Source organism: Taeniopygia guttata, chromosome 26 (genome assembly GCF_048771995.1).
Source record: "Taeniopygia guttata chromosome 26, bTaeGut7.mat, whole genome shotgun sequence".
NCBI classification, from domain to species: domain Eukaryota; kingdom Metazoa; phylum Chordata; class Aves; order Passeriformes; family Estrildidae; genus Taeniopygia; species Taeniopygia guttata.
The window spans coordinates 6,107,166-6,128,696 of record NC_133051.1 but is presented as its reverse complement, the minus strand read 5'-3'; the positions used below and the strand labels follow the sequence as shown (position 1 = coordinate 6,128,696).

Sequence of the window (21,531 nt, the reverse complement as noted above, 5' to 3'; positions counted from 1 at the left end):
GAGCCTCTTTTGGAAATCTTTGCCATCTCCTGATATTCCTCCCCTCAAAGCCTCAGATCTCTGGGCTAGCCTGATAATTTAGGGGCTGAGAGGGGAGAAACACCAATGGGGCAGCCACAGCTTCTCTGGGCAAACCTGTGCCAGGGCCTCACCCCACTCTGAGTAAAGAACCCCTTTCTAACATCTAATCTAAATCTCTCCTCAGTACCCAAGCTGAGAGGGAGTCTCAAGGTTCCACAGCCTTTCCCTGACTTCCTGAGGGTGATGTTGATGTCTCTGTCCCCATCTGAGCACAAGCACTGAGCACAGCTGGTTCAGGGCTTGTGCAGCGAGCGATCCATCAATTGTGCTGATCTAATTGTTTCTGCCAGGAGCCACAACAGAGAGAAAGAGCCAAAAGGTCTAATTCTGTCTGACAGGGCACATCATTGATACTTCAGCCTGCCTCTCATGTTGGAACAAAATTAAAGTGGCCAAAGCGTGCGGGTGACTTGACACAATGAGGTCAAGTCGCAGAACAGGGCTCAAATCCCTGATTTTTTAAAAGAGCCACAGTCTTAACATATTGGTTAATAGCCAAGCTTTGGGCAGTAATCTGGTGTGTAGGTGCTCTCTTTAGTCTCCCTGATGGTATCTGAACCTCTGGCTCCATCCAACAATCCTCCCACCTCTCCAGCTGCTGTCCCTGCTGAGCACCTCAGCCCCACCCAGCAGAATCATGGAACATCCTGAGCTGGAGGGGACCCTCAGAAACCATCCAGTCCAGCTCTTATTCCTGCACAGACACCCCCAAATCCCACCTGGGCATCCCTGGCAGTGCTGTCCAAACTCTCCTGGAGCTCTGGCAGCCTCGGGGCCGTGCCCATTCCCTGGGGAGCCTGGGCAGTGCCAGCATCCCTTGGGGGAAGAAACTTTCCCTGATATCCAACCTAAACCTCCCCTGGCACAGCTCCAGCCCTTCCCTGGGTGCTGTCACTGTCACAGAGAGCAGAGATCAGAGCTGCCCCTCGGGAGGAGCTGCAGCCACTGAGGAACTCCGACCTCAGGCTCCTCCAGTGTGGGAGTCCAGGGCTTCCCTCTGGCTGCCCTGGCAGGTCTGGGACCCTGGCAGGGATCAGGAACCCCCCAGTACAGAGCCCCCAGAGACACTGGCTGTGATCTCTGCCCATGGAAAAGAGTTTTCAATCTTACAGGATGAATTACAAGCTCTGAGGGTTTGATATAAGTAATAATTAAGTGTGGCACAGGTGCAAAAGTAAAATTTTAGGATTCTAGATAAGGGGTTCAAAGGGGACAAGATGGAGGAAATTGGGTGTGTCTTGTCCTTTTTCTCCTTCTTCATGCCCTCCATGTTTCACTGTGGTGTTGGCATTTTTCTGTTGGTTCAGGCTGGGGACACACTGTCCAACGTAGGTGACAGATATTGGCACGTTATTGTAAATCCAGCACAGGGAGTTTCTGGTATTTAATGTTTGTACCATCCCACTGAGGGCAGAGCCCCACACGCTGCCCTGCAGGACAGAGCTGCGGCAGGGCAGCAGAACATGTTAGAGATAAACAGAATAAACAGCCTTGAAACCAGCACAGACGAATTATGGCTTCTGCTTTGGCAGCGGGGCTGACAGACAGAGACTTTCTACAGTCTTGGAATCATCAATACCTCAGATTCCGACACTCCAGGCTGAGCAGCCCATGCCATCCCACCCCATCCCTCACCTGGTGGAAGAGGCTGGCTCCGTGGTTTGCCTCTGGATCCGCGTGCGCCGCATGATGTGATCCTTCATGGACATCTGGACCTCTGCAGGGATGTCCGGGGAGGTGTGGCTGATCTTCACAGCTGCCTCCAGGAAGCTGATGGCCCCCGTGTCCTTGAGCTTGTCTGCCATGCTGTCCTTGTGGCCTGCCTCGCTCCGCAGCACGGCCAGGTGGGAGGAAAGGGCCTTGTTCCTCCAGGGAACCCAGCACAGCTTCCAAAAGAGAAACACAAACACTGCCACCAGGGCCAGGCCACACACAATGACTATCACTGCGAGGAGGCTGATGGAGAGCTCTGAGGGAGACAAGGACAGCGACAGGGAGGGATGGGAAAGAAGAAAAGAAGAGACAGATGGTGAGAAAATCATAAGTAAAAGGAAGAAATGGTCCAAACTGACTTAAATCACAACTAATGGAGAGCTCCTAGCATATTCAAACCAGAGCCAAGGCCAAGTGAGCACCCCCTGACAGGCTCGGGACACACCTGGGGAGAAAATGGGAGTCTCCAGATGGGCAGAGCTGTGAAGTTTTACACCCTGATGCTTAAACTGGCTATAAAATACCATCCCTGATTTGTTCTGCAGCATCAGCAAACTGCTGAGTCTGAATTCAAGAAGATCTGTACAATTCCATGACAGAAACAAGCTTGGTGCTGCTGTACCACAAAGTGCCTTTTTGCTTCATTTCACAGCTGCTCAGGCAAAGGAATGAAAAAAATCCATCTACCAGGGTCCTGGAAGTGGATTGTTGTTGTACTATCAGCGCCCACATCTTGTCCAGATGTGCCCATAGGGAATAGAAAGAAAATATCAACACCAAGGAAAAAATAATCACAAGCTGCTGATGCAGAGAAACCAAACATAGCAGGAGTTTGTGCAGGACGTGCTACACAGTCTGCCTCACTTTGAACAGCACAGGAGCTGCGTGTGTGCTCTGATGCTCTGAGACACTTTTACCTCATGTGTGCTGAATTCCAGTCTTTTTCTGGAAAGAGCTTCCATACGTGTGGCTGACGAATCAGGAAAAATGGAAAATGAAGATATATATATATATGCGTGTGTATAAATATATATATATACACACACACATCATCTAGGCTGTGAAATGATTCACAGCGCTGCACAAAGAGAAAACATTGGCTATTTTTGCTTCCTTTCCTATTAATTCCCAGGTCCTCATCCAGACCAAAACTTGGAGAGCTCAGGATTCCAAGGAATACCAGTCCCTGATGCTGGAGGCAGGATTTGTTCTGGAGGCAAGTCTGCAGTGTCAGGGCTATGGAGAATTCCATCATGGATTGCTTTGAGCTCATGGACAATTCCTTGATGGCCGTGGTATTTGTAGTGCCCAGTAAAGCCACACTCCTTAAACTACCCAAGAGCAAGTCAGGACAGAAAGAGGAACAAAAAAACCCACCAAAACCCAATAAAGTTTATATTGAACAAGCATTGCCTCTTAGCCATCCTATTTATGTCTATTCCTGGACCATAAATGTTTTGTGTGAATTTTAAGTCCCTACCTGAGCCCCAAGGAATGGGGTGGGTGCTCTGAACATTTCTGAACTGGGGAATTCCCCTCTGGCCTGCACCACAGCTGCTCTAAGTGTGAATCCTGATGTGCTTTACCTTTAACAGGAGCCATAAACCTTCTATAAAGGTTTTTTATAAAGGGAACCTTCTGACCCCTTTGATCATACAGTTTAGTTTTGTAAAGCTGTAATAGACATTTAATTATAGAATCACAGGATGGTTTGGATCAGAAGGAACCTTACAAATCATCTTATTCCACCTCCTGCCATGGGCAGGGACACCTTCCACTAGGCCAGGTTACCCAGACCCCCATCTAACCTTGCCTTGATGTTAAGGCTGAGAAAAATCTGTGAAATATGAGGAAAAACTTGGTTTTTAATCTTGAATAAGTAGCTGAATTTAAAAATTATGGGAAAAAAAAAAAAAAAAACCAAAGAGAATCACAACAAAACAAAGCCACCACCCACCATAGGTGAACCATGACAGCAAAGTACTCAGGAGCACATTTGTACCTCCAGATTTTGCTCAGGTCTCTCAGGGAGTGCAGCAGCCACTGCAAATTTGGGATAAGTGAAATCTCCAGGCAGCACCAGACACAAAATGTGACATCCACACCCGAAGAAGCCGGCCCCACACAGTGCCTGGGAGCCATCTGTTGTTCCTGATATCCTGGAGAGTTTTGTTTTTCCACAAAATTACCGAGCCCAGCAAATCCAGCAGGAGCTCCAGGCAGAACTCCCTGGCTGCCTCTGGGTTTTTGACTCAAAGGAAAAGGCTGGAAGGGATGGGATGGGAAGGATAAACGTCACCCAGATGTTTTTGGAACTTCTCTTTGCCTTTCCAGCCTCCTGTACAGGTAATTTATTTTCTGTTGTAGCTCTGAGGTGGAAACACAGATCGCTGCTGGGGTGAATAAGTAGGTCCCATCTTACTCAATAATAAATAAGGTTGTACCAGCAGCAGAGCTTCCTCAGAGATTTGCCTAAATGTATTCTCACCAAAGCTGAGAGCACAGAGGTTCCACTTTGCTATCCTTTGAGTTAAATCTTGGAATTGTGCCCAGGAAACTCAGTGCCAAACATTCATAAGAAAACTCAAGAACCTGGACTTTCTGCAAATACTCTGTGTTGGTACAAAGGAAATCATTGCAATGCAGAATCTCTCACTGCTGGGAATTGCTGCGTGACAGAGAAGATTTTTTAAAAGATATTTCCACCCATTCCAAGGAGTCTTATAGGCTGCATGTCTCTGCCAGCACACCAGGCTCATTAATGGGAACCATCAGAAATAATCAATTATCCTTTCAGAAAACCTGTTGCCAGCTTGAGAAAGATCCTGGCTCCTGTCACTCCTTGCAGGGCTGGCATTCATAATGTCTCTGACAGCATTCACAGATACTTTTGTGCATGACCTCCTACTCCTTCCTCTGACAGCTGACACAAAGCATGAGTGGAAGGGATCAGGATTTTACAGACAGTTTTTAAGCATCTGCCTGCTTAGAATATTGGGTTGTTTGAAGACGACATTGAATTCTCCAAGACTTTTTTGTGACTTATTAAACTTAAATATCAATTGGACAGAGCTGACCTTCATCGATTTAATGAGCTTTCTCTTATGAATTTGAAAATACCTGTTCCTTTCTGAAAAATACCTGGTATTGAAATTGCTATGATTTAAATGTCCTTTAACGTACAAGAAACTGTAAAAACAAGATAATTCCTCACCTAACAGAAAACGCCCTGGGGTCAGAGGCTGCTTTGGTTTTCCTGGCATGGGTGGATGTAAGGCCAGTCCCCTAAAAGAACACCTCAACCCAGGGGAAGAATGAGCTCCTTGGTTGATATTATCCCCCCTTTTTCAAGGTTTGGACCCAAAGTGTGGGGAAGAGAGGGAAAAGAGGGATGTGTCTGCACCCAGCAGGGAGGAAGGGCTCTGTCTAAGGCAGGAACAGCTCAGAGCCCAACTGCTCAAGGGAGACTCACATCATCACTCAGCAATGGCCCACCAGGGAAAAACACGACAAGAACTATGGTTTTGTTCTGTTTCCCTCTTAAAAATTCACAGTTATTTGCCACTTTGTAATCAGGTAAGTGCTGTGGTGCAAGTGCAGAGCAGCTCCAGCCATTCCTCACCCCGGTCCTGTTGAGCTCAGTGCTGCTCCCTCATCCTCACCCAGTTCCCATGGGAAACATGGGGGAAAACTGGAAAATAGTCTTATTACAGCTTGTAATTGAAAAGATAAAGCTTAAAAGAAGGAGGTTGCAAACACAAATTAACATGGCTGTTTTCCAGCCTGGCTCCCTCTGGGTGCAAGCGCTGCTTCCCCGAGGAACCTTCGGCTGGAAAATGCTTTTGGCTGCAGGGCAGCAGAGACACAGCTCCCTCCTGAGCAACGAGGAGCAGGGAAGGGATGGACACAGACACTGGCAGGATCCACCCCTGGAAGTGGTCAAAGCCAGCCCAAGACTGAGCGACTTGGTCTAATGGGAGGGGTCCCTACCCACGGCAGGGATTTGGGACCAGATGATCTTTAAGGTTCATTCCAACCCCTCAACATTTCATGATTCTGTGATTCTATGATCTACCTGCTTGAGCTGATATGTTTAGGATAAGCCATCGAGCCTATATATTTATTATATACCTATTTTATATCCCACTAGTTACCAAAACACCCCAGAAAAGATCTGAAGCTGACAGCAATGGGGACACCAGGAGCACAACAAGACTTTATTCTCTCAGTATCACCCGAAACTGATCCCATTTCTCCTTTGACCTGACTTCTTGGTTTGTGTTTTTATAACACCCAAACCCCTTGCTACTGAACCACACCAGAAATCTCAAACTGCGACAGTACCAAGGTCACTGCTTCCTACTGCCTTTAAATCAAATACAAACAGCCCAGGGCAGGACAAAGAAACAGCGGTTTACAGTTCAAAACTGTGAAGTTAAAGCAAACTGAGGAAAGGACAAACACTCCTTGGTTAATCCAGCCTTTCCCATCACGGTATCCGTGGATCACAGAGCAGCTCCTCAGCACAACCCCCTTCTTGTTTCATCCTGGATGGGAGCTAATGAAGAGATATGGTCCAACTGCTTTTCAGCTTGATGTCCCTGCTGACTTCCTAATGCCTAAACTGAGTTACCAAAGGGGATAATTAGCAAAAGTCCAACCCAAAAGCGATTAATAATATGACAAAGTCATGATTAGAGCAGTCTATTAACTGCAAGACAATAGTGGTCTAATTGTGGCAACATTGACTTTTACTGCTGTGAAGTAGCTTGTGCTGTCATTAAAGAGATTCATGGATAACTCCGAGTTTAATGTGCAGAGTTATATTTAATATCCCAAGATGTAATTTAGCTTTCCTTCCACCCGCTCCCCACAGAGAAAACACAACATGTTTGATGGCTCTCAGCACCCCAGCAGTCATTAGTCATTCCAGCTACCTGTTGCATTTAAACAAAGTTGGAATGGCACGAGTGGAAGTTGGAGAGGCTGGAAATTCTCAGTGAGGGGCAGTGTGGGACCAGGGTGATGCCACCAGCCCCCAGGACCTGGCTGTCCCCTTCCTCTCTTGTCACCTGTGAGGGCACAGACACCTCCTCAGGCCCTGGAGCCCCTCACCAAGGCAGTGATGACACTGACCTGACCTTCTGCCACCAGCACAGCCACCAGCCTGACCCTGCCAAGAGCCCAGGGGCATCTTCCTTGTCAGAGGTTCTTCCTTCTGAGCTCTCTGGTTGCTCACGGAAAATCTGGGCATCAGGGAGAGCTCAGGGTGCTTTGCTGCCTGCTGGGATCCCTCCAGCTGTAAAAGCAGCTCCTGGCTGTTCTGAGCACCATGGAACATCCTCCACGGCCAATGCCCCTGGAAGGGCAGCTCCAGGAGGTGGCAGAGCCCCGAGCAGGGTGGTGGTGATCACCTCACTCACACTGGCTGGGTGACTGCCTCCCCAGTGCCACACATCACTCACACCAACCCAGCAGATACTTCCAGGCTTCTCTGTCCATTTTCTGCTGCGTTTTTCTCTTGCAGGAGTGTTTGTGAGGATATATTGTTCTGTTTCTGCAGGGCTTTGCAGGGAGCACGCACTCAAGTGATGGATTGGTACAAGAGGTGCTGCTGGAGGACAGCAGCAGCTCTGGGGCTCCAACACACCACGTGAGGCTCCCACCAACTGCTGATCTCATTTTCTCTCAATTGAGGAGCATCAGCAACGTGAGCCTGATTAGCTGAGGGCTGGAAATTGGGCACAGGGGGCTGTGCTGGGTCTCAGAGGTGAGGGCAGGGGGGAGCACGGGGCAGCAGCTGCAGAGGAGGAGGAAGGGTTCCATTAAACCCCAGCCACGGAGATGTTTATTGAGCAAAGCTGCTCAATGGGGCTGGATGGAACAGAAATCAAATATTAGAGTCCCACAGCAGCATCCAGCAGCACCATAGAGACAAGAGGGAATGTCCCTTTTCGGGACAATGCACGGAGCAAACCCTGAGGGGCAGCAGGGAGGGCAGGAACAAGCAGAGCCCTTTGCAGCAGGGATTCTGGAAAGGAAGCTGGCTGGCTGGCAAATCCTGGGATGCTGCTCTAGGGGAGAGGTGAGCTGCAGTGCAGCACCGTGCAGTCCCTCAGGCAGCTCCTCATCCCCCTCCAAGTCTGCCGTGGCCTCAGGAATGGCAGCAGAGCAAACGGCACAGATCAGCCTGTCCCTGTCACCCCCACAGCCCCAGCTCCTGCAGCAGCAGGCTCTGTGTTCCCAGAGCTCACAGCCAGTGGGCACTGGGGGCTGCACAGGGCAGGGCAGTGACAGGGACACACTGCCAGCCCACCCTCCGATTGTCCCTCTTTGCAGGGGCCGTGTCCAGTGTGCCAGGCCCCTGCCGATGGCTTTGTTGTCTCATTTCAGGTCCCCTCACTGCCATTTGGCTGCCATTTGAAACTTCATCAAGTTCTTGATTTGCTGGTGGTGCTCTCCAGGCAGGCAGGAGCTACAGGAATGTGCCCTGAAATATTCCTGAGCGAGACGAGTCATTAGGAGCTGTCACTTCAAAGTCTGGCTGCCGTCAACTGGCTCTTCACAGGCAGCCTGGCAGCGGGAGCTCTGCTCAAACAGCACCGAGCTGGCTCCTGGCGAGGGGAAACATCCATCAGCCCCTCAGCAGATGTTAAAGGGCCAGGTCAGGACACAGTTCTGGGTGGGGCAGAGCTCCTGCTGCCCCTCTGTTGGAATCTGTGCTATTGATGATTCGAGACTGTAGAAAGTCTCTGTCTGTCAGCCCCGCTGCCAAAGAAGAAGCCATAATTCGTCTGTGCTGGTTTCAAGGTTGTTTATTCTGTTTATCTCTAACATGTTCTGCAGCTCTGTCCTGCAGGGCAGCATGTGGGGCTCTGCCCTCAGTGGGATGCTACAAACATTAAATACCAGAAACTACCTGTGCTGCATTTACAATAACGTGCCAATATCTGTCACCTACGTTGGACAGTGTGTCCCCAGCCTGAACCAACAGAAAAATGCCAACACCACAGTGAAACATGGAGGGCATGAAGGAGGAGAAAAAGGACAAGACACACCCAATTCTTCTATCTTGTCCCCTCTGAACCCCTAATCTAGAATCCTAAAATTTTACTTTTGCACCCATGCCACACTTAATTATTACTGATATCAAACGCTCTGCTGTGCAGGGAGTGATGCCAGAGCAGGGCAGGGCTCAGCTGTGCACACCCTGCTCACAGGGGCACAGGGCCCAGCCCAGGACAGCGCTGCACCCCCAGCGTCTGGCGAGAGGGAAATGAAATCAAGAAGTGCTTGGAACCATAACCCATCCAGAACAAAGCACAGAATCCTGGAATTACAGAATATCCCAAGCTGGAAGTGAACCATAGGCATCATCCAGTCCAGCCCCTGTCCCTGCACAGACACCCCAAAATCCCACCCTGGGCATCCCTGGAGCAGTGTCCAAACTCTCCTGGAGCTCTGGCAGCCTCAGGGCTGTGCCCATTCCCTGGGGAGCCTGGGCAGGGCCCAGCACCCTCTGGGGGAAGAATCTTTCCCAAAATCCAACCTAAACACCCCTGGCACAGCTCCAGCCCTTCCCTCAGGTCCTGTCCCTGCTGACAAACCAGGTTGTTTTATTCTCTTGGTAGTGAAAGTAAAAACCACTGATTGTTCCTCTCAGCTGGCCAGGGCTGCACAATGGTATGAAACACCCAGGGAGACCCTGACAGACCCCCCCTGCCTCTCTGTGCACAATCCCAAAACCACAGGACAGGTTTCTCCAGGTGAAGGCAGCCAGCCCCAGCTGCTCTGGACATGGCCAAGCCTTGTTTTGTTATTCCATACCAACCACAAGTAATTCCACAGAAGACAGCCCAGGGAACGGGAATGAAAACAAGTTCTCACAGTTTGCTGAGCACTTTCACACTCAGCTCATCACACAGAGCTCAGTGGCAAAGGCCCCTCTCAAAGCAGAGGGCTGGGAATGCTCAGGAAGGGGATGTTCTGAGAGGAGACATTCAGAGAATCATGGAATCATGGAATGGTTGGGGTTGGAAGGGACTTTAGAGCTCATCTCCTTCCACCTCCTGCCATGGGCAGGAACACCTTCCACCTTCCAGGTTGCACCAAACCCCACCCAGCCAAAGTCTCCCTGGAAGTTAAAGTGAAATTTTTTTTCCTGTTGCTGTGCTTCCCCAGTCCTTGAACACTGAGTCCTGCACTATCAGCTCCCACCAGCTTCCTCCTGCCAGCACAGGCTCCCCAGGAACCCCAACAGAGCTCCTCATCTCCTGCACACACTCAGCCATGAAATGGATCCCAGGAAGGCCAGAACAGGAATGCTCCAACTGGCTGTGCCAAAGTTTCAGTTAGACAGCAAAAAAACTTCTTAAAATTTAATTTGCTGCTACCACAGGGTTCCTGCCATGCAAGAGCTTATCAGAATGCAAACTATAAGCTTCAAAGGGGAGGATGAATCAGAAGCTATTTTGAGAGTAATTATATAAGACTATAAAACTCAAACCATCTCATTATTGCACGTTGAGGATGGAGACAACCCTTCATATGGAGACCTCGCAGGGATCCTGTGTTTCCAGTGGCTGATGCATGGCCCAGGAGCAAAGAGCAGCATCATCCCTCCCAGCCAGGCAGAACCTGCTTCACTGAGCAGTGCCAGGGCTTTCCTCAGCATTTGCTGCGTTTCTTGTGGGGATGAGGTTCTGCAGCTGGGAAATGAGCTGGAACAGGAGACAACTTCAGCCAAAGTGTTGGTCCTTTAACTGGTGCATAATTTAGAGTATCCTGAGTTGGAAGGGACCCAAAAAGGATTATTTAGTCCATGCCCTGCCCTGCACAGACACCCCAGATCCCACCCTGGGCATCCCTGGAGTGCTGTCCAAACTCTCCTGCAGCTCTGGCAGCCTCAGGGCTGTGCCCATTCCCTGGGGAGCCTGGGCAGTGCCAGCACCCTCAGAAAAAGAAACCTTTCCCAAAATCCAACCTAAACACCCCTGGCACAGCTCCAGCTGCTCCCTTGGGTGCTGTCAGTGGTCACAGAGAGCAGAGATTTCTCTGAGAATTCGCTGTCCTGGATAGCAGCTCTCAGCTCGTTAGTGCAAATACTTGCAAATTCCCCAATTTTATAAACTCCAAGTTATAATGAAGGAGAAAATGCTTAAACCATAAATCTGCACATGGAATAAAGTTCTATTCCAACATCCTCAGCCACAGCCTCGAGGCTTTCCCACGTCATGCTGGAGCCTGGGGCACCTCGGAGCTGGGAGAAGATGAGCTCCTGGGACACCCCCGAGCTGTCACCTGCACTGTGCCCTGCCTGCAAGCAGCAAAGAGAGATTTTTTTATACTTGCCTACATATCCAGGCTGCAGATGAATCTCCCACTGTGTGTCATAGATACATATTATAATATTGGCTTTTTGAAAATATTAAAATGGATTTTGTAAGTATAATGTTAAAGTAACTTTGTTATATAGTTTTTACTTCTGTTGTTAATTAAGCTTAGGCATAGTAATGAAGTAGCTGATATAAGTGTGTTTGTGTTAAAATGCCTGCTGGGATGGGATAACACCCACTGAACACAGGATGAGGACACCTGAACTGATCTGCCAACCATCAGCACTCACTGTCTGAAGGCAGTGAGGACCAAGGCCCAAAAGCTGGAGGTGACAAGAATGGACTAAAACCACAACCAAAAAATACACACGCTCTGAAAAGGTGGATCCAGGGAGGAGCCAGGCTAAACAATCCTTGGAACACGTAAACTAGTTTGGGGGAAAGTTTACTATGCATAAGGTCTATGAATATGCAGCAGGCTGATGTAATTAAAAGGCATTTAAGGGGTGTCCCCGAAGATAACGGGGTGCTCTTGGATGAGTGCCAACCCTAACAACCTTTGCTCTATGGTCCTTGTCCCCCATTGCCCTTTATTAAACTTTTTACATTTTCACAGCAGAGTGAACGTGTTTTTCCCGTGTGTCTTGGCCCGGAGGAGGCAGCACAGAGCTGTGGGTGATGCCAGCGCTGTCCCTGTCCCCTCTGCACCCCATCCCTGGCTGGGACTGTCACACCTCATGGGCTGATTAAACAAGAGCGTTAAACAGAGAAAAGACACTGTCAAACCCTTTGCCACCTGCTGCTCTTCAGTTCATGGTTTGGTCCTTCCTTCACCATGAACAGGCAGCAAATGCTCTCAGCCATGGGGGTGAGAGCTGCTTCAGAACCCAGGGGAGTTTAAAAACCAGAGGGAAATCTGAACAGAGTAATTCAGAGGGACATATTAAAGGGGATTTTCAGATAGAGAGTCAACTGTGAGGCACTTCATGTCCTTGTGTGAATATGTAACAAAAAAAAAGGAAAAATAAATCAACACTTACAAATCACAGAATCACTAAGGTTGGAAAATGCCTCTAAGATCATCGAGTCCAACCAAATGGAAGTGAAGAATACACCGAAGAAAGGGATGTGAAGTAAGATGGGAGTTTGGTGGCCTGGAGCTTGTGCTTTTCCCACTGAAACAGGATGGAGAAAGAGTTAATTGCCCAAAAAGAAGGCAAAAATCCTGAGTAGCTGAGGGGCACGGCAGCGTGGCTCTCTGGGCAGGAGGAGCCTCGGGTGCAGCAGCCAGAACAGAGCTCAAAACCCCACTGATGCTGCAGCTCTGCAGGGCTGCAACTCCAAATCTGAGTATCCAACATCCCAGATTCCCTCTTGGGCTTTGCCTCTGCCCCTGGACAGCCCCCAGCCCATCCTCAGCTTCACCTCCCCAGGTGGATCTGGAGACAAAACTCCCCTGTCCCACCACCAGCCACAATCCCCACTGGTGACTGTGGGTTTCACATGGTGCTAAGAGACATCAGGGACGAGAACAAGCCCCAGTGAAGTGGCTGGGCTGGAGGAGACCCATCACAGGCTCCTGAAGACAAAAATGTTGTTTTTCAGCCATTATTGACCAATTTGGGTTTTCCCTCCAGGCTGCAGATTTGTCACTGAAACTTCTGCTGGCGTGTGCAACCCAAAGGGGAACTTGGTGCTGTCAGAAACACAGCATTTCTGTTATCAAAAGTGACAAAAAAAGAGAAAAAAACTTTTCCAAGCCGAAGGAAACATTCCCTGGTGATTTATGTCACTTTGTGACTTAATCAGCTGCTCTCTAGAGCATTATAAATGTGATAGGAAGAGTTGTCATTGTTTTCTGCCTAACTGATGACAAGCTAATGAACTATTATAAGGCACAGTGAATGCAATTATGGCACAGGGCTGTGTGCTAATCCCATGGCATTTTAGCACAATATGCTGTAGCAACATCTGTAAACAACCCGGTGGTGCTGAACACACACAGTGGCCAGGGCTGGGGTTAAATCCCTGCTGAGCTTCCTCATCCCCCGGGCTGTGACCCTGCACAGGCTGAGCCCTGTGTGCCAGGGGAGCCTGGCTGAGGCTGCTCTGCACGGGGGAAGCCTCTGATCCAGAGCTGGAGCTGAGCAGAGCCAGGCAGAGAGGAAACCTTGGAAATCCAGACACTTCTGGGATGCAGAAATCCAACTGCGTTTCAGGATGCAAAACGGAACAAGTAAAAGCTTTTCACTCTCTCTCCGTCTCCCCTGAGCAACCAAAAAACCCTGGAAATTGAAATTTCCTTTTCAAAACTTGATCAAAGCTGTGTCTGCTGTGAGACACCAGCAAGAGCAGTGCTCTGTGCCCGGACTTTCCACCCTGGAGCTGCCACCTCGCTGCCCCTCACTTCCTGCAGTGGGATCCGATTTTGGGGAAAGGCTTCCCCGTGTCTCCCTCTCAGACCCCATTTTGGCTCAAAACCCCACTAAAACCAGACTGCCTTGGAAAGATCTCAGGGTAAAGCTTGGCAGGGAGCAGGACTGGGGTCTCTCCCCACCCCAGTGCTGGAAGTCTTCCACCCTGGGATCCAGGCTCCACAAGAGGACACAGTATGGGGATCCAGAAAACCTCAGCCAGAGTGGGCAGAAGACCCCAAGCATGGGACAAGGCAGTCCTGGAAAGCTTCCTAGAGGCTTTCCTGAGTGCCCCCTGGCCAGGACACAGAGCCCCTCCAGCAGCAGGGGCTCCTTGAGCTCCTGAGACATTCTGGCTGCATTTATTGCCTGGACCAGTCCCATGGGACACCCAAAACTGGAGAACCCAGAACTGCCCTGGCTCCAGGTACTGCAAAAGCCGGGTGATGCCCAGCCTGGTGCCCTGGAGCTGCCAGCTGGAGCCACCTAAACCCAAAACAGCCACACAAACCCACAGCAGTCCCTCTTCCTCTGTGCCTCTGAAGCAGCACAGAAGGGGCAGAGCAGCACTGGCAGACCCAGAGCTGGGTTTGGATGGAGCAGCCAGGAAGGACTCGCCCGCCTGGAGCCCCTGGCTGGTACAGGGACCCTGCACTGAAATGCAGAGGTTTGAAGCAGAGCATTTCTTTGTTCAAGCTGCCCTGAGCGAGAAGGGAACTTCCTCCCCATGGCTCTGCTCCTGCCACCAGCAGCTGCTGCTGCTTCCATTAGCTTGGAGCAAAGACAGGGATCTTGAACCCCTCCAACGTGCTGCAGCGTGCAGGCTGGGCTGCCTGATCCTACACATTGATTAAATGGATTCCGAGATGGCCTTTTCCAACAGCTCCTACCACTCCATTGTGAGCCTGCAGCTCACAATTCTTTCAGCATGAGCATTTTGAGCAGAGCCCAGATTCGGAGCTGGGATCAAACAGCTCTGGAGTAAACGCTCAGCAGCATCCAGGAGATGAAGTGCTGCATCTGGAGAGAGAACTGAGGAGGTGGCACCTCACACTGTGCCACACAACTGTATTCATTTCTTTGCAGCAGCTACAAACGCACATAAAATCAGATTATTACAACACCAGGGACTAGAATTCCTGGGCAATTATTATTCCAGACGGTCCAGGACTGTGTGCCTCAAGGATGGTTTGGAGAGGGCTGGTGTGAAGGGAGCTCCTGGCGTGCTGCCTTCAGGCTTGGCTGCACAGTTTGCTGTGATGTTGTTAAACATGAACCTGCTACAGCACAACAAACTGAACTAAACAGAGAGACACCCTCAGCCAGCAGCTGCGGCTCCGCCGCGCAGGGCTCCCCGCAGGAGAACTTTCTTGTTTCCCTCAGGCAGGGAAAATGTACATTTAATAGACAATCACTCCAAAATTCTCCTCCTTGACCCTCCAGGATGCCATTTTGCAAGGTACAAATATAATTAAAGACAATATATGGCAGAGGGACTTAATTGCATCTCTCCCCAACAACTGCCAGGGCGATTGCTCTGTCAAGGAGTCCGCTGAATGGAAACACTCTCAGACAAGATCCCTGATTTTCCAACACGCAGATGGGAAGGGGAAATACAGATTGTTGCCTTTGAAAGAGAAATAGCAAATATTAAAGGCAGAAAAATCTGCCTAACCAAGATGAGATGGAAACCTGGGGTCCTGAGAAAGAATACTCAATTGTACCTGGAAGCGTGAGCAGTGAGAAGAAACCGTTATGAAAAACAAGGGTAGTGGAGGCTGTAGTTAAATAAAACAATTGGATCAGACACAATTCCCCGTTCTGGGTCTGGTTTATCCCTGCACAATGAACACACACATGGGAGAGGATCCGGCTGCCAGGAGCACACGGCGAGTGCAGCAACTCCAGCACAGCCAGGATGCCGAGCAGCAAACACCTGCAAGGGCAGGAGCAGCCAGCACCTTCCCGGGGCCATCCCACGGAGGCGCGGGGACCATCGGGCTGTGCCCTGCTGTGAACCAGCTCAGAGCACACGCTTTGTGCTGGATTTGGGAGGATTCTGAGAGCGGGGCAAAACCTCCCAACGGCAAAGGCGTTCTGCTGGAATGATCTTCCTTTAAATTATAAGGATGTGCTTCATATAACGAAAAGAAAAGGCAAAGAATGATTAAAGTAACTTGAGAAATGCGGACTTACCAGAGCGGCGGCAGCTCCTCAGCGCGGTCCCCGCTGGAGCATCAATTAGCGGCGGCAGCGATCCCGCGGCTGTTTCTATGGAGTTGGGGATGCTGAGCCCTGCCTATGCATGAGGCTGCTGCAGCTGCATGGGAGCAGCTCCGGCTCCGCACGCATCCACAAACGCATCCACAACGCCGGCAGCTCCCTGCTCTGCCTCGGCGATGAGGAGCAGCAGCAATTAGGCGGCTGCAAAGCTGCGCCTATGCAGAGAGGTGCTCCCAGCGCTCCCGAGCACGCACACTCCGCTCAGCTCCAGAGGGGCATTTATTTACCAGGACCATCACAGAGCATAGCCAGAGGCGGCTGGAGAGCCACGGATCCGCACACAATACACGAGCAGAGACACATGTCTGGAGACAGGCGATTTAATCCGTTTTTAGCTCGATTTACTCAGCTGGTTTCGACCCTATTTCAACACAGTTTTACAAACCTTCCTCTGGCAGCAAGGTTTGAACCTGATACCTCCAGGATCCCAGGCTGGCTTGGTTGGACTAAAGAGCAAATCTGCTGCACGTAGCTCTGGTTGGCTCTTTCCTGGGAGGAAAGGCAAGATCCATTTTGCAAGTGCATTACTCTGTGATAAAAACGATATTTGCCCCAAGGAGCTGCTCCTCACATGCTGGGCCTCTGGAAACTCAAGCTTCAGTGATTAATATTAGCTTGGCCTGGATGGCTGGGAGCATGTTTACTGTTATATCGACTTAAAATACCTTTGAATGGAGATTCAGAAAAGTGTTATTATGCCTGGTGAGTAAATTCAAGACATGCCCATATTTCACAGGTAGTGGCTGAAGGCATCCCATAACCATGAATGAGGGTGTCATCAGTTCTCAGTAATCTATCAGGAGATAGGTTGGGTTTTTTCCTAGAAAATACTCCAGGACCAATTTCTCAATAAAAAAAAAATGATCTTCCTGCACCAACATTACTGCGATGAAAAATTGCCCAGAAATTCTCCCCTTTTTTTCTGCCTGCAGCAAGAACACTTCTGTGCTTGGTTTAACATTTTAATGGTCTTTGCCAAGTGCCAGGAGGGTGTTCAGCACTGTACAAGCTGTGCTGCCTGCACCAGGACCTTCAAAAAGAGCAGTTCACACAAGGGGCAAAGCAGTAAATGTGCTCAGAATGATTGGGGGTTAGAACACAGGGAGCTGACACCGTGTGCCGGGAAGCACAGAATATCAGGAGGTCTCTCTGACTCTGTGCCTTCCCAGCTCTCCTGTTCCCTCCTCTCACTCCAGCTCTCTCCTCCTGCAGCAGGAAGGCACAGGAGCATTTTGTTGGGATGGATCAGCACGTGAGGGAGGGTTTGAGGAGGGGTCTCACCACACTGAGATGAGCAGGGTCTGCTGGGGACAACCTGCAGCCCCTCTGCACATCACCCTCTGCCTCCTGCCCTGGCTGCACTGGGCAGCAAAGCTTTGTACAAATGGATCACTCAGGCAAAAAAAAAAACAACTTAGGCTGTTTAAAGAAAGCCTCAGCACAGAAGTGCTGAAGGTAGAACTCAAACACAGAGGTTTTCTCCTGGATGTGCTTTGATCCCAGGATAAATTCCTCCCTGTACCCAGGCACCATCCTTTAAATCAACATCACCAGATGCTGGTTCCAGTCACAGAATCATGGAATCACAGACTGGTTTGGGTGGGAAGGAGCTTGAAGATCATCCAGTGCCACCCCTACATGGGCAAGGACACCTTCCACTGTGCCAGGCTGCTCCAAGCCCCGTCCAGCCTGGCCTTGGGCACAGCCAGGGATCCAGGGACAGCCACAGCTGCTCTGGGCACCTGTGCCAGGGCCTGCCCACCCTCCCAGGACAGAATTCCTTCCCAATATCCCATCAAAACTCACTCTATTTAGTAACTCTCATCAGCCCTGCAGGATCATTTCAGAACCAGCCAAGCTTCCCCTGTCCCCCACAGGATCTCCTGGGATGGGCTGGCAGCCTCTGTCCTCAGCCAGGCTCTGGAACCACGGGGAGCAGGACCCAGCTCAGGGGGAACCCCAGAACCTCCCCAGCAGGACCACTGAAGTTCCTGGGCCTGCACAGCACCCCTGCACAGCACTCCCACGGGCAGAGGGGACAGGCAGAGGGGACACATCACTGTCCCCACGGTCCTGGGGGGTCCTGACTCCTCTGCCCCACAGCCAAACACTTCACCTTCAGCACAGCTGCGCCTCAAACCCTCTCAGCTACACCCAAGAGCCCTCACTGCCCCTCCAGGGCACAGAAGGGATGAGTCCATCCTCTCAAAGGCCATCACCTGTGGTCAGTGCTGTCCCCAGAGCCCGGGTGGCACTGCCAGCATCCCTGCCCGGCAGCTGAGGCCTGGCAGGGAGGAGAGGGATCAGATGGAGGCAGCTCCGGGGGAGGACTGGCGACAGGCACGACAAAAGGATGCTGCAGCTCGCTCCATCTCAGGCCAGCCAGGAGATCAGTTCTATTCCTGGCACCGCCACAGGCAGAGCTCCCCCTCACAGCCCCCCTGACAGCGGCACCAAAACCTTCCCCAGCCAAACTCCTGATTTTTCTGACTGGTTTGGCTGCGGGCGAGGCAGCAGCCTGCAGTCCTCCTCTGCTGGGTGTGCACAGAGAAATGCTGCAGCTCGGCTGCTCTTCTTGGCTGTGAGGAGTTGATTCAGCTGTTACATAACCAGGGAGTAGAGGTGCATCCACTCCATCCACAGCAGCCCTTTCAGCCACTCAGTCCAGAATGGCTGAAAAAAAATTAAATCACCGCACAAAAACTTACTCTTACATAAACTGTACAGTAGTATTGTTATATTCACAGGTTTTTTCCACTCTTGGATGCAGTTCAGGAAGGCTGATGATACCTGGCTCCACACATTCCCTGAGGATACTGCTCCCCATCCCCACATGAAACAGCAGAAAAGACCAAGCTGCCCCTGTGCTGAGCTGTGCAGGAGCAGCTTTGGCAGTGCTTCCTTCAACCTGAACTCCAGCAGGACACTCCACAAGCCAAGCTGATCCAGCCAGTGCTTAATAGATTTATCCAGGAGGCACCAAACTGCCCGAGAAGCCGGAGACTCCACACGATGATGACAAATGAGGCCAGTTTGACTCCAGCGAATTTGGCGTTTGGCTGCTGGGGCTGTGCTGCCCACTTGGGGACCCTCCAGCAGAGCCAGGGCTCCTCTGCCCTGCTCCTGACACAGCACCTGCCTGCTGCCATCTGCTCACCTCCACACAGCCCCACCTTCCCCCTGCCTGCTCTGGGAGGATGGGTCTGAACACGGGACTGCAGCCAGACCAGACAAATCTGCTCCATGTGAGACCTCAGGATAAAATGCAGATAATTAGATCAACATCCAGACACTGATGGGGAAGGCATCGTACCTCTGTGACTGTGTTAGTAAACGCTTGATGCAAACAAGATTTTTTCCCCTTGCTGGAGCAGTTTTACAGCCAAGAGCTGAGAAATATTGGTACATGTCAGGCCCAAACTGTGTCCTCTGTGCTGTCTAGACATAAAAATGGGCCCAGTCGTGCAGAGCAGAGACAACAGCCCTGGCTGCTCGTGCAGCCAACCCAGCACAGCTCACCCGGGGCACTGGGGCTGAGCACAGCTCAGAGCACACACACATTCCCTGTGCTAAAGGCAGATGATGATGAAGATGATGTGATCCCGGCATGAACACGAGGTCCTGGACAGGCTGCACAAACAAATGCAGATCTGTCATATCAGGGTGGACAGAACAAGAGCAGTGAGGAGTATTTCTGCTGCAGAGTCAGGAAAATGTTCATTTTGGTGCGAGGTAAAGAATTCCAGATCGATGCAATAAGTTTGCAAGCTGTTTGCTCTATTTGCAATAGCTGCATGGGATGTGATGTGTAAGGACACAACCAGCCATGGTAAGAGGCATCCAGAACAGGCAGGTATAAACCAAACTCATTTTAAGAAAGAATTAAGTTACAGGCAAAGTGGGATGTGGAAGGAGAGTGTTTGCCTGGAGCTATCAGCAAAGCCACTGCAAACCAAGGGCTGGCAGAATCCTGGTGCCCTGTGCCCTGGGGGTGCCAGCTGCTTCCCAGCATGAGATCCTGGCAGAGAGGGGCAGGAGAGAGGGAGGGAAGGTGGGACAGAAAGCCTTGGGCAGGGATTGATGGGCAGCTGTGCTGCACGGGGGCTCTGCACAGTGTGCTCAGCAGAGGAGGAGAGTTTGTGAAAACTCGTGGTGTAAAAACGCTGTGAAATCCACTGGGTTTACAGATCCTTGCCTTAGAGGAAACTTAGGAACCTTAGAAGAAACCCTCTATGAAAATGTTGGAATACACAAACAAACAACTTTGAGCAGGTTACTAACAATTCTAAAAGCTGTGAGATTTGGGGTTTTGCTCCTCAGCACATGAGCCTGGGTTCCAACTGCCCCTGCCAATGTCCTCTGAAGTGACAGCAGGAGATCTCTCTGGAGTGAGCAGCTGGGAGAATAGGTGTAGGGAAAATTCCCCACTTTGCAGCACGGAGCTGCCCCTCTGCTCCTGGAGCAGAATTCCTGCTCCTGACTCATCCCTGACACACCAGAGTCCCTCCCTGGCTCTACAGCCCAACCAGGAACAGCTCAGGCAATCCTTAGGGAAGGTAGAACACACACATGGAAGTACACCAAGGTCCCTTCCTGATGAACAGAAATCCATGCAATCCATGTGGTTCCCTCCATTTCTCAAACACCAATCAGTTCCTGCTATCCCAGCGGCTCAAGTAGGCTCTTTACTGCTTTTTGTAAGTTTGGTTTTGTTTAATACGGGACAGGAGTCTGTGTTTTTGGAAAAGGAACTTTCACAGGAACTTTATCTCAGGAACTTTATCCCGGCTGTCCCCCCGTGCAGCCATCAACAGGTGAGGCAGGACTTGACCCAAAACTTCACCGTGGAACATGTGGAAAGGGCAGGACCCCTCCCAGAGGGGTGCCAGGACCAACCCCTGGGTCTAACCCGGGGCTCCCAAACCTTTTCCTCCCCTGTAGGGCACGGATGCCCCTCCATGAGCACCCTCCAGCAGACGGGAGCAGGGGCCGTACCTGGCTCGGAGATTATCAGGCTCTGGTCAGAAGGCAGCAGGAGGAACTCCCTGCAGGTGTCCAGGTCCAAGCTGGGCAGGCTTTTCTTCTGGCATAGCTCGCTGAGGATGCTGATGGCCCTGCGACAGCGGCCATCCTCCCTGGGAGCGCTCATCGCCCCCCGCGCATCCTCCGCTGCTCTGCTCTTGGGGAAACTCTCACTGGGAGGAGCGGCTGGGCTCGGGGCTCAGCACGGCAGCGGGAACGGGAACGGGAGCGGGAACGGGAACGGGAGCGGGAACGGGAGCGGCTCCGCTCCGGTCCCACCCGCGGCCGGCGGGACACGCGGGGCCGCCGCCCGGAGCCGCAGCCGCAGCCCCCGGAGCCTCATCGCCTCTGAGATCACAGCTCTGTTTACTGCCAAGGCTGCTCCCGGCAAGAACCTCCTACCAAACTCAGCTTCGTGCCCTCCACACGAGACGCGTTAAAGCTGCAGCCCAGAGCGCTCCTTTTAACCCTTTCGCTGCTGCTCGCTCTCCAGGTGCCAAGTTTGGCGTCCCAACCCTGGATTTTGGGGATGAAAACGAGCGGTGAAGCCTCCACATCAGCAGAGAGGAGAAACCGGAGTGCTCCCACAGACACCGCACAAACTCCTCACAACTGCCAAAGGCGCAGAAGAAAAGCTGCAGGTTTTATTGATTTGTTTGTGCTGTCCTGACACAGCAGGCTGC

The 21,531-nt window shown here is 51.1% G+C and overlaps 1 protein-coding gene across 1 annotated transcript in view; it reads right to left on the bottom strand.

Annotated features, from left to right (window-relative positions):
• The window catches only part of SYT6 (synaptotagmin 6), a 36,786-nt gene extending 15,530 nt beyond the window's left edge, over positions 1 to 21,256 (bottom strand). Inside the window, exons 1-2 of the mRNA XM_030291908.4 lie at positions 20,822 to 21,256; positions 1,717 to 2,050 (exon numbers count right to left, since the gene is read on the bottom strand). Of these exons, the coding sequence (XP_030147768.1) occupies positions 1,717 to 2,050; positions 20,822 to 20,975 (488 nt within the window). The 5' untranslated portion in view covers positions 20,976 to 21,256. The remainder of the gene's footprint in view (positions 1 to 1,716; positions 2,051 to 20,821) is intronic.
• Positions 21,257 to 21,531: the final 275 nt, after the last annotated feature.